The sequence below is a fragment of the Nelumbo lutea genome, chromosome 7 (genome assembly GCF_056320005.1).
Source record: "Nelumbo lutea isolate HS-2025 chromosome 7, American lotus-T2T, whole genome shotgun sequence".
NCBI lineage: Eukaryota > Viridiplantae > Streptophyta > Magnoliopsida > Proteales > Nelumbonaceae > Nelumbo > Nelumbo lutea.
In genome coordinates this window covers 20,492,971-20,505,914 of record NC_142690.1, presented here as the reverse complement: position 1 = coordinate 20,505,914, position 12,944 = coordinate 20,492,971, and the positions used below count along the sequence as shown (strand labels likewise).

Genomic DNA, 12,944 nt, shown 5'->3' with positions numbered 1-12,944 from the left:
TTGGGCTGAATTCATCAAACCGAAACCCGACCCATGACACAGGTCTACCTAGAACCAACAACTCCTTAATACTCGTTAATATGTATATCCACCATTAACATATCCCTCACATTCTTGTGCTTTAACCAACATGGATTTGGTAACATACCAATTTATATGGACTAAATCCCCAAAAGGGAACTTCACTATATCCCCAACTTATCACTAATTTATGGTAAACTCGTCTGTATGTAAGTCTCTACGCAGGCCACTTCAACTGGTAGCTTCTCTGGAATACCCCCTGGGATGATGTACTCACAAAGACAAATCTTCTGCATGGTTATCTTTGGAAGATCAGCTATGTCCCTTTTGGCAACAAGCCCTTGAAATAATTCCTCGTTTGTTCTTTATATGCCCTTATGTATGAGCAATCTGGTTCCAAGTTCAAATGGGCCTCAACCCAGACAAAGCTAAATAGTAACCATTCCATTTCATCATCTCAAGTTGGATTAATTTCTGGACAATGCAGTGGATAAATGAACCATCCATTCCTTTTTTAGTTGATGTGTTATGCTATACGAATGCAATATTTGGATGGCAACGAAAAAAATGTTTTTTGTGAACATATTAGATCAAGCAAATACTTTTCTTTGAGAGATCAAATCATCCCCACAACGTCCCATAATACATTCATGCCGTGTATTGGGAGCACCTCCCAATGATATATCAGAAATGATGATGCCATCATCGAGAAATATTTTCAATACACGACGGAGATGTACTGTGGGACATGAATACATTGTGGGGGGTTGATTTGAATTCTTTTTTGCAATCAATTTCCCCATCAAATTAAAATTGCTGGTAGTGGCACCAAGGGGGAAGTTATTTATGGGCTATAGGGGGCAACATGGCTCCCGTGGATAAAATTATTAAAATTCCCATATTTATATTTTGAAAACCTATCTAACTATAACTACTAGCAATAAGAGATGTTTCTTTTACTCTATTTTGTTATTATTGATCATAACGTTTTTTACAAAAACTTAGAAAAGAATAATATATATTGCAACATATATAGTAGAAGTGAACTAAATCACATGGTTTTCAAAACGGACTGGACCGGATGGTCGGACTGGAAAATCAGAAACTGGTCAGGTTCTGTTTTTCACAAAAACCGGATTTTTTTTCCTAAAAAACGTTGATTTGATCAATAAACCGCTGACCTCGGTGGTTGAACCATTCAAACAGTTCAATGATTTTGACAGTTTTTTAATTTTTTTATTTTTTTGTCATAACAGGAGTTTGACCCGGGAACTGGACCCCTAACCAGTTCGTTATCCGGGTCAATTTTAAAAACCTTACTAAATCGTTGATCCATTTAAAAACCTTGGATATTAGAAAATTACAATTTTAGGATTTTAATAATGGTTCTATTTTATTTTTATTAATCACTAAATTTATCACAAATAATTAGAAAGAATGGTAATTTTAGGATTTTGGAATGTTTAAAGTCACACTTGATTTCCGATGATGTGGAATACTAAAAGCTGGGTCCACGGAGACGTCTATTTAAGGAATTCGGAGTACGTACCTATCTTTTAGCACCCTAGATCAGAATTGGGATCTACTCCTCACATGGGGCGCCTCACACTAGAATCAACTCCTCAAGTGTACATCGGAATATCTCCCACACTTGTATTTATTATCAGGATAGATAATGATTGTTCAATAAACTCTACGAATTCTTAGCTCCATTGTAGAGTTGGGATTGATGCTGGCTCGGAATTGATGCCAATACATAGGCATGTATTGGTATTTAAGAGTGGGGGTGATTGTCACTTTGAATTGTATAGGATTACAATGGAAATCAGATTTTTGTAGTTGACCGTGATGTACTTTTCACCATATTATTCATGAGGAGATGTTTCCAATTGTGAAGAGCAGATTCCACCTCCTCACACTGAGCTTATAGGTGCATTTCACTCTGCTCCTCACACATGGGTGCCTAATAATCACATCCATTGTGCATTGGGAATATCTCCGGTGAGTAGACCTGTTCATGGGTCGGGTAGTCCGATGGCTCGGCCCACACCCCGGTCGGGCTTGGTCAAGTAATTAGGCCCACGGGCCTAACACAGTAAGCCCGACTGTGTTTCGGGCCAGGCTTGAGATTTGTCAAAAAAGCCCGACCCTGACCCAACTCAATATTATATATTTTATAAAATATATAATATGTATTTTATATATTATATAAAATATATAAATAATATAATATTTATTAAAAAATATATATATATTTATAATTTAATATTTATATTTTTTTTATTTTTTTTATAATTTTTTTCTCTCTCTCTCTCTATTCAGTTGCTTTAACAATAGTAACCGTATGAACTAAATTTCAGACTTGGGCCCAGGCTTGGGCTTGGGCCTTAGAAAAATCTGTTAATACATAGTGAAAGTCTGGCCTGAGCCCAGTCTGACCCATGAACAGGTCTAGAGGTAGAATGTAAGTGTGAGGCGCACTGTGTGAGGAGAATCATGAATAATAACGTATAAATATGGAAGATGTTCCATGAATAATAACGTATAAACATTTTTCATGAATAATAACGTATAATTACGGAAGATGTTCCTAATAATGCATGATGGAATGTGCTTGTGAGGTCGGTGTGAGGAGAAGATCCGGATGCTTTTTGCATATGTAATTTACCCAAATAAATAAAAAACAAACTTTTACACTCCCAGCCTCCCAATTATATGATTACGTCATATTAGCTCTAACCAACGGCTAGATTGATTCTCATTCCATACTACGATCTTTCCTCAATTCCTTGCCGTTGAGAGTTGAGACTTAGCGAGGACCGAAGGGTGCTAAACTCGGCCTGCTCTTCCCGTCTGTGTGTCTTTCCTTCGCGCGCGCCGGATAAAAAAATCACCATATATTCTTCTTTACAAGCCCAAGAGGAAGAGAGGAATACACGTAATGAGTAGCTCTGTTATCTCCCACCTCTCGCTCCTATCTATCACTTCCCCTCGTTTCGTAGCTCCAATGTATCTTCTTTCTCCATAATTTTCTTATCTTTCTTTTTATTTCTGTTTTTTCTCATCTCTCTCTCTCACCTTCCATTTCCAGGTCAAGCGGTCGAATTCCGAATTTATACTGGAAAAGATGGGGGCGAATGAATAAACGTTATGCTTCCACTTTACGATGCTATTGTAGTAATGTTTCGGTCTCTGAACCCAAATCTTCTGAGACTTCTTCCATAGCTGTTAAGTAAGTGATAGGTGTCACATTTTTGAACAACTTATACTTATATTGTTATTTATTTCTTGTATATTTTTAGTGGGTTTTTCATAATCTGTCTAGTGAGGATTGCCTTCTGCTTAAAATACCAACTTATTGAAATTTACGCTATTTTTTTTTTTTTTTTTGAGCTTAAATGGTTTTATTCCGAGCAGTTGTGCATTGTGCTGTTTATCTCATTTCATTAGACCCTCCTCCACGACTGATAAAAAAAGTCTCCTTCACGGTCAAGGTTTTAAAGGGCTGAAAGCTTAGTTGAGGCGTAATGGCCCAAAAAGACGAGGCGTAAGCCTAAAAAATTAAGAAAAAAAAAGCAACTAAAGTTTATAAATAATGAAAATAACATATAGTACCAAGTTAGAATGACATAAGATAAAAATATCCATAAAATGGTTTATAAGCAATAAGTAATAACTTTTAAACATTAAATAAAGTAATAATTAATCAACTAACAATCATAAACACTTTACATTTCACATTTCGCATTGCAAAGTTCTCAAATGATTCAAACGACTGATTTATAAGAAAGGAAAAAACCTAGTTGATTTGATCTGTGCAAAAAGAAAATAAATCTACAAGGAAAAGAAATGGGAAAAATGACAAACTTGGGATGTTAGATTTAAACTAATAAGAAAAGCAAACTGTACTTGATTTATCCAAGAGAAACACATTGAGTTTATCTCCTCCTTATTTGTATCTTCTGTTTATGAATTATTAATGCATTAATGATTTTCAGTTATTGATAAAAAAAAGAGAAACTAAGAGCTTGATTGGCCCATCTTTTGCATTGAATTGTTATAAAACACTAAGACAAACTAATAGAACTTGATTTGCCTTGTTTTTTGTTTGCTCTTTTTGTTTGGCCCATAATTATTGAAGTGCTTCTTGCACGTATTTTGAACTATAAAGAAGGATAATATAAATTCCATTGAATCACTAAATAATCATTGACACTTGAGGCTTATGCTTTTTATGCCTCACACATTGAGGCTTGAGGCTTAAACCTCATTTTGACAGACACTTAAGCCTAACATCAAAGTTTAGAGGCTTAAGCCTTGAGAAAAAATCTGTGCACCTCACCTCAAGGCATATTCTTACGCCTTTTGAAACAATGCTCACAAGGGGGAAGAAGAAAAGAAATGAAACAAAAAAGTTGTTCAACCCCTAACTTGTTGAAGTTTACAATTTTGAAGAGAAGAACATTTTCAGATGTTTCCCATGATCTGTTCTTGATGGGAAAACAGGGTTAGTGAGTGAAGATGGGTCTCAAGCACAGTTCTGTGGAATCAACTGGCTGACTAAGCTGTGCTGGAGGTTCACTTTATTTGCTTGTCTTTTTAGATTGTAATCATCGAGTTGTCAAATTGGCTGAACTGAATTTTGATGCATATTATTTGGCTTAATGTTCATACTTGTAGGTATTGTTCATTTAAAAGTCAAATGAATTATTCTAACCCCACCATCTTGCAATTTTGTGAAATTCTTGTTGACATAATGAATGCAATGAGACTAGTTTTGCAGTTCTTATTTTTCCCCTTTTGGTGTATGTCTAGGTGGTGTTAGGTTTAATATAATTGCTTCTTAACCAAATGTATTCCCCACACTTTTTAGAAAAGGGGTTGTGGCCTTTATATCTGATCAATGTAAATGAATTATACAAAAAAAAGTATTGTATCAGATGACAAAAAAAAGTATAGAGCCTTCTATACAATTAGATGTTTATTACTCATTAGATATTCATTCCTTTATTATTGTCTCTTCATTTCACAGGAAAAGGATTGTATCTGGAGTCCAGCCTACAGGATCTATACATCTAGGAAACTATCTTGGTGCCATTAAAAATTGGATTTCTCTTCAGGTCTATGAGTTCCCCACAATCTATTTCATGAAGTGTTCCTTACAAACTTCCAAAGATTAATGTGTTGTGTTGTCCCTTGTTTCAATTTTGTTATCATGTCAATGGTGTCATTCATTCCATCGCTAAATTTGATTTGATAAATAAAATGATCGAGTTTTACGCTTTATGCTCCATAATTAAGCAGCTGTGCAGGAGCAGTAAGAAGCATTAAAAAGGAGAAAGAAAAACTGCTATCCGAGAAAGCTACTATACAAAAACTTGATAAGCAGAAAATAATTTTATTAGGAAATAAATGGACATGATATATAAAATCCTGAAGAACCCAAGAAGTGAATATGTGGAGTTATATTTTGATGTCCTTATTTCGAACTCCATAGCATTAATACATGGTAAGATTTTAGGTCTCAACAAGGCGTGCTTCTTGTTATAATTCAGGAACAAGATAACTGTACAGGCAACAGAAGCACCCAAGAACATGACCCCTGTCTGCATTTGGATGTCAATGGTTGAAAACTTCATCTTTAAACTTGGCCATTTTTGGAACTTTTGAACTCGAAGAAAGCTTTTTTTTTTAATACATAAAATCCAAAGTTTCTGACTATCTTGACCTTTTAGTTTAGATCTAATCAGAGAAGAGGCCATTGGGTGTGGTCTGAATGACAAAAAGGTGTAGATAAATACGAGAATTTTCTTTTCTGATTTTTATGTTGAAGATTAAAAGTTCTTAGTTGAAGGAGATGCTCCAAAATCTAGATTATGACTTTTAGTAATCACAGAAATTTCTTTAATAGGGAGAACCATGGGATTAATATCCTTGTTAGGGACTAATGGGTCAATGGTAGGAGTGCTGTCTCCTGCCTGAATAAGGTATTGGAAAATTTTCTATTGTTTCACTTGTTGACATGTTGTTTTGGATATTGATTCTGGTTGGTTGTTTTACTTGGCTTATTTACACATGTTTGAATTTTAGCCTCGTCAGGTATAGTTTTCTATTGTTCCACTTGTTGTTTTGGATATAGATTCTGGTTGGTTGTTTTACTTGGCTTATTTACACATGTTTGGATTTTAGCCTCGTCAGGTATGGCTTTCTTATACGATCATCATAATAAATTACTTTTCTTATCATGGACTAAAAAGGAACTCTTGCTGTATTTGACACTTATGCTGTTTGACACCATTATTTCAGATTTTGGTACACTGATCTTTCTTTTTATGTGATGAAATATTTAATTTGGTTCATGTAAGTGTGCCATATAAATAAAATTATCATAATGCCCTGATACTTGAACAAGCCGTTTCTGATGCTGCCTACTTTTAAAAATTGAAGTGTCCTCATTTTGTGGGATTCCTTTTTATTGTTCCTTTTTTCTATGGACTTCTATCGAGATTGTTGGGAGATAATTAGAGAGGATTTGTTGGAGGTTTTTAAATAGTTCTATGAGAGAGGCAAATTTAACTCGGGAGCAAATGCAACTTTTATTGCCTTGGTTCCTAATAAGAAGGACGCTCTCTAACCAAAGGATTTCAGCAATCTAGGTGGAGAGTAGGTGGATTCCCTAGCTAGGATTTTGGGGTGTGAAGTGGGGGGCTGGCCTTTACAATATTTGGGGCTACCACTGGGAGGGAACCCAATGGTTGAGAGTTTTTGGTACCCTGTAATTGAAAGATTCTCCAAGAGGTTAGCAAATTGGAAGAGGAATTACATCTCTTTAGGGGGTAGGATAACCTTAATCAAGTCAACCTAAGCCAACCTGCCAGTTTATTTCTTGTCTACCTTTAGAGTACCAATGAAAGTAGCTAATCAGTTAGAGAAGATAATGAGGGATTTCTTGTGGGAACCAGGGGAAACTAAGAAGGATCACTTAGTGAAGTGGGAGGTGATTTCTAGGAGTAGGGATGGTGGAGGCCTTGGGTTAGGAAATATAAGATTAAGAAACATGGCTTTGCTGGGGAAATGGATTTGGAGACTACCGATGGAACAAGACAGACTTTGGTCTAGAGTGATTGTTAGTATTCATGGATTGGTAGATAACGGCTGGGATGCAGGACTCGACCCTGGGGATTCTCAGTGTTCTCCTTAGAAAGCTATTCAAGGTATTTTGCCTCTTATGCTTCCTTATTTCAAATATGATGTTTGCGTTGGAAATAAAGTCTTGTTTTGGGAAGATGTTTGGGTTGGTGAAAACTCCCTTAGAGATAGATTTCCTTCTATTTACCCCTTGTCTGAAAACAAAAGAAAAGTCACCTCTTTAGTGTTTGTTGATAACTCCTGGGATTTGGGCTTGAGAAGAGGTCTAAGGGATTCTGAAATGGGGATGGTTGATGATTTGATCACTCAGTTAGGGTAAGTCTTTCTTGATCAGTCCTTGTAGAGATAACAGAATTTGGAAACCTTCCCCTTCTGGTTTTTTCAATTGCTCTTCTTTCTATAACATTTTGCTTCAAACCTCTGACCTTGTAGGGAATTTTTCTTCAAAGGAGGTGTGGGGTAGCCCTATACCCCCTAAAATTCAGGCCTTTTGTTGGGAAGTGGTACTCCAAAAAATCAACACCTTGGATTTATTGTAGAAAAAGAGGCCAAATATGTGCCTCTCCCCCCATGTTTGTTGCCTCTGTTTGGGTTCTGGTGAGACAATTTCACATTTACTAATCTCATGTCCCTTTGTGTTCTTTATTTAGTCTTGCTATAGGTGGACTCCCTCCTCAAGCGTGGTGAACCTCTTTGATCCAACTTTTTACAGGCAACCAACGGTTCGTGGAAGGATTATGTGGAGAGCCACTAGAGCTGCTGTATTGTGGTCAGTGTGGGAGGAAAGAAACAATAGGATCTTTAAAGGCAGATGTAGATCCAAGGAAGAGGTTGTGGAAGGAATAACTACTAAGGTTATCCGTTGGTTGAAATCCTGTGATCTTTTTAAGGATTTCTCAGTTGAAGACATTTATAGAAGTTGGGGTATTGTGGCATCTACTACTACTTCCAAAGCTATGATACAGGAAGTTTGGTCCCCACCGGCACAACAAAGGGTGTGTTGAAGTTTGACCTGCCCTAGAGTTCTGTCTTGTTCGTTGACTGTAAAGTAAAGTAAACAACAAGTAGGAGAAGAAAGAAGAAGAGAAAAAAGAGAGGAAAGAGAGAAAGACTGGTTCGAATTAGAGAAAGATCATCTCCCTAGATTCGGCCAGACCTGTTATTATATTATTAACTTGATGGAAAAGACTTAAGTGCCCTTCTTTAAGTAAGAAGCATTCAAACTAACATAACAGTACACATCAACCTTCTCAACAAGTACAAAGACCGAAATACCCCTTCACTAACACCACTAACTCTCCCCCTCAAGCTGGTGAGTATATATCATATAATCTCAGCTTGTTACATATGTAGTCCACTCTCCCCCGACTCAAACCTTTTGTAAACAAGTCTGCCCACTGGTTTCCCGTACTAACATATGCAGTTTCTATCACCCCATTCAGCACCTTCTCTCTCACAAAATGACAGTCAACTTCGATGTGCTTGGTTCTTTCATGAAACACTGGATTGGAAGAGATATGAACTGCTGCCTGATTGTCACAATAGAGCTTCATTGGAGTACTGATGTCATATCCTATCTCCTGTAGAAGGTTCCTCAGCCACACTAATTCACAAGCAGTATGTGCCATGGCCCTATATTCTGCTTCTGCACTGCTTCTTGCCACAACTGTTTGCTTCTTACTTTTCCACGTTACTAGGTTACCCCCCAGAAAGGTGTAATAGCCTGTGGTGGATCGTCTTTCAGACATAGAGCCTGCCCAATCAGCATCGGTGTATCCTTCTACTACCAGTTTTCCACCACTCCTGTACAGCAAACCATGACCAGGCGCTCCTTTCAGATACCTCACAATCCTTAGCACTGCATTCCAATGTGGGACCAAAGGTTTCTGCATGAACTGACTCACCACACTAACCGCAAATGAAATATCTGGCCGAGTAATGGTTAGATAGTTTAGTTTGCCTACAAGCCGTCGATATCTGCCAGGGTCTTCAAATACTTCACCTATATCACTGCTCAGCCTCGTATTTGTTTCCATAGGTGTCTCAGTCGGTTTAGTATCCAACAACCCTGTTTCTTCCAATAAATCGAGCACATATTTCCTCTGACACAAATTAATGCCATGCTTAGATCTTGCTACCTCTATGCCCAAGAAGTATTTCAACTTGCCAAGGTCCTTTGTCTGAAAGTGTTCCTGTAGGAATGCCTTCAATCTGTCAATGCCCATTTTATCATTCGCAGTCACAACGATATCATCCACATACACCACCAATATTATTTTGCCTGCTGAAGAGTCAAAACTGAAGACAGGGTGATCAACTTGGCACTGTTTCATACCAAACTTCTTGACCACCTCACTGAACCTACCAAACCATGCTCGAGGGGACTGTTTAAGTCCATAAATAGCCTTCTTAAGTCTGCATACCTTACCATCCTCCCCCTGAGCAACAAACCCTGGTGGTTGCTCCATGTAGACTTCCTCGAGCAAATCACCATGCAAAAAGGCATTTTTGATATCTAGCTGATGGAGAGGCCAATCATACGTAGCTGCAAGGGAGATGACGACACGAACTGACCCTATCTTAGCAACCGGGGAGAATGTCTCTATGTAGTCAATGCCATAGGTTTGGGAGTATCCTTTGGCAACCAGCCGCGCCTTCAGGCACTCAACACGACCATCTGGCAAGTACTCAACACTATACACCCACTTACAACCGACAGCCTGCTTCCTAGGAGGAAGAGCGGTGAGATCCCAAGTGTGATTATGATGTAGAGCAGAGAGCTCTTCTTCCATAGCACGACACCACTCTGGAGAGGTAAGGGCTTCCTGGACATCCTTAGGAACAACCACGGAGGATAACAAAGAGATGAACTGGCGATGGGAGGCGGAGAGGTGGGTAAGTGAAACAAAATTGGAAATAGGGTGAAGGGTGCAAGTACGTTTACCTTTCCGAAAGGCAATAGGAAGATCTAGGTCGGAGGCTGGTGTCGGAGCTGGAGCTGGATCTGTCGACGGTGATGAAGCTGGAGGAGCTACAGCTGGTACACGCGGGCGATGTGTATACATGTGACGGATGGGTGGACGGTCAACCGACGGTGGCACCGGAGGCAAGGACATAGGCATGACTGGAACCAGAGGAGGTGGATCAGCCACAGGAAGAGGAAGAGGTGGTGGTGATGAGGAGGAAGCAGTAGCACCGGACCCGACGAAGAATGGAGTAAACTCGAAGAATGTAACATCAGCACATACCAAGGAACGACGAGAGCTGGGATGATAACACTTGTACCCTTTCTGAGTTCGGGAATAGCCAAGGAAGATACACTTCAGGGAACGTGCATCTAACTTGTCAGTCCCGGGACCCAGATTATGAACGAAGCAGACACACCCAAATACCCGAGGAAGCGGAAACGGAGACATGTTGGGGAATAAGACACTAAAAGGAGAACGACCATCAAGGATAGACGTGGGCATCCGATTAATTAAGAAACAAGAGGTGAGCATTGCATCGCTCCAAAAGGTTTTGGGAACATTCATGTGGTGCATGAGGGAGCGTGCCGTTTCTACAAGATGGCGGTTCTTTCTCTCAGCCACCCCATTTTGTTGCGGAGTGTAAGTACATGAAGTTTGGTGTATAATGCCATGTTGGTCCAAGTATTCTTGAAAGGATGAAGACAAGTATTCACGTCCATTATCAGAACGAAAAATTTTGATGTGAACGCCAAATTGATTGCGGATCTCAGCATAAAATTTCTGGAAGATGGCAAATAATTCACTTCTTTCTTTCATTAAATAGAGCCACGTCATTCTTGAACAGTCATTAACAAAAATAACAAAATATCTGTATCCATTATATGACATCACTTTATAAGGACCCCAAACATCTGAATGAATTAAAGAAAAAAAACTCGACACACGGTTATCGACCCTAGAACGAAAGGGAACACGATGGTGTTTCCCAAATTGACACGACTCACAATCTAAAACAGAAAGTTGACTCAATGAAGGGACTAAGGACTGCAACACTTTCAGCGAAGGATGACCAAATCTACAATGCCACTGGAGAGGAGAAATGGATGACTGAAGGGCCGCCGACGTTCATCCACCACCATCAAGATAATACAGTCCACCGGCTTCATGCCCTCCACCAATCTTCATCCCCGTCTTGAGATCCTAAAAAACACACATAGAAGGGTAAAATGTGATGGAGCACTTAAGGGACTTGGTCAGCTTACTAACAGACATAAGATTAAATGGAAGCTTAGGTACATATAAAACAGAGGATAGGGATACAGGGTCTAGGTCAACATTACCAACACCACAGATAGATGATGTGGAGCCATTAGCAAGGGTAACGGATTGTGATGTTGAGCAATGAGTGGGAGATGAAAACACACCTGGAGTTCCCGTCATGTGATCGGAGGCTCCAGAGTCAATAATCCAGGGGTTGGGTGTGGATGCCAAACAAGCCATACCTGAGTGTGCAAAGGAAGCTGTGTTCTGCTGCGACTTGGATTGAACAAACCTCTCATACTCATCCCGAGGAACACTCACCATCTCCTTGCCTGGGCCATCTGAGGGGGTAGAAGGCATCGGGTCAGCTGACCGGTTCTCCTGTCTAGAGCTGAAACTGGTGTCACTAGTCATGGCATGGTTGGCCCACGTTGAGGGAGGACCATGTAAGTCGTAGTAGTAGTTAATGGTATGTCCATCCAATCCACAATGAGTACACTTCTGTGGACCCGAGCCACGTCCTCTACCACGAGCTCCTCTTGAATCTCTACCTCCAGTATGACCACCACCACGGGTATGTGTAGATCCACCACTACCACTTCTGCCAGGTTGGGCTCCTCGAGCCCCACTTCTGCCACCCCGACCTCTCGACACTGCAAATGCTGATTTATCGGAGACATTAGAACCCATAGATCCAGTGGAAGCCCTCCAAAGACGAGCAAACACCTCCTCTAAAGATGGAAGAGCAGATCCCCCTAGTATCTGAGCTCGTACTGGTTCATACTCAGACTTCAGCCCCACTAGAAACCGTGTCACATCAAGCTGCTCTCGCTGTTACTGTTGAACTTTGACATCAGAAGTGAGAGGATGATAGACATTTAACTCATTACGGATATTCCTCACACTGTCATAGTACTCCTCAAGGCTCTGACTTCCCTGTTGCAGATTGAAGTATTCCTGATACAGTTGATATACCCTAGTGGTATTATCCTGACCTGAATACAGTTTCTTAGCATGATCCCACACCTCTTTGGCTGTGTCAAGAAACATGAAGTTCACACTGATTTTGGGTTCCATACTGTTCCACAACCATGTAATGATCTGTGCATCTTCCTGTTCCCAGTCTTCATACTCTTGAGAATTAGCGGGGGGTTTCTCCTCTCTTATATGCTTCACTTTCTTCTTTGCCTTCAAAAAAACCTCTACAGACTTGCCCCAAGGAACATAATTCTCTCCATTCAGTTTAATGGAGGTCATTTGGACATTCAGGTAGTCAGTAGAGATCATGACACTAGGTTTACTATCACTGTTATCTGCCATTGCTGAACTCCCTTATTACTGAATTCTGAGCACTGAATTATGAGCACTACACACTGCACACTACACACAGACACTTCACCGAAATCTGCACACTGATTTCAACAGTAATAAATGCTGAGAACTGCAACACCACAAACCCTAATCACTGAAATCGGCACACTGATTTTAGCAGTATTAAATGCTGAAAAACTGCAACACCACAGCCCCTACTCACCGAAGTCTACA

The 12,944-nt window shown here is 39.6% G+C and overlaps 1 protein-coding gene across 24 annotated transcripts in view; it reads left to right on the top strand.

Annotated features, from left to right (window-relative positions):
- The first annotated feature begins 2,812 nt into the window (after positions 1-2,812).
- OVA4 (Nucleotidylyl transferase superfamily protein) overlaps positions 2,813-12,944 on the top strand; it is an 83,243-nt gene continuing 73,111 nt past the window's right edge. For 18 of the 24 annotated variants that reach the window (XR_016102121.1, XM_088954172.1, XM_088954162.1 and 15 more), the window contains exons 1-3: positions 2,816-3,030; positions 3,113-3,253; positions 5,054-5,141. Coding sequence is in view for 22 of the 24 variants with exons in the window: in XM_088954172.1 (XP_088810298.1) it covers positions 2,963-3,030; positions 3,113-3,253; positions 5,054-5,141 (297 nt within the window). In the remaining 2 variants the exon portion in view is untranslated. Of the gene's footprint in view, positions 3,031-3,112; positions 3,254-5,053; positions 5,142-12,944 lie in introns of all 24 variants that reach the window. The other 6 variants (XR_016102122.1, XM_088954182.1, XM_088954180.1 and 3 more) reach the window with 2 other exon arrangements.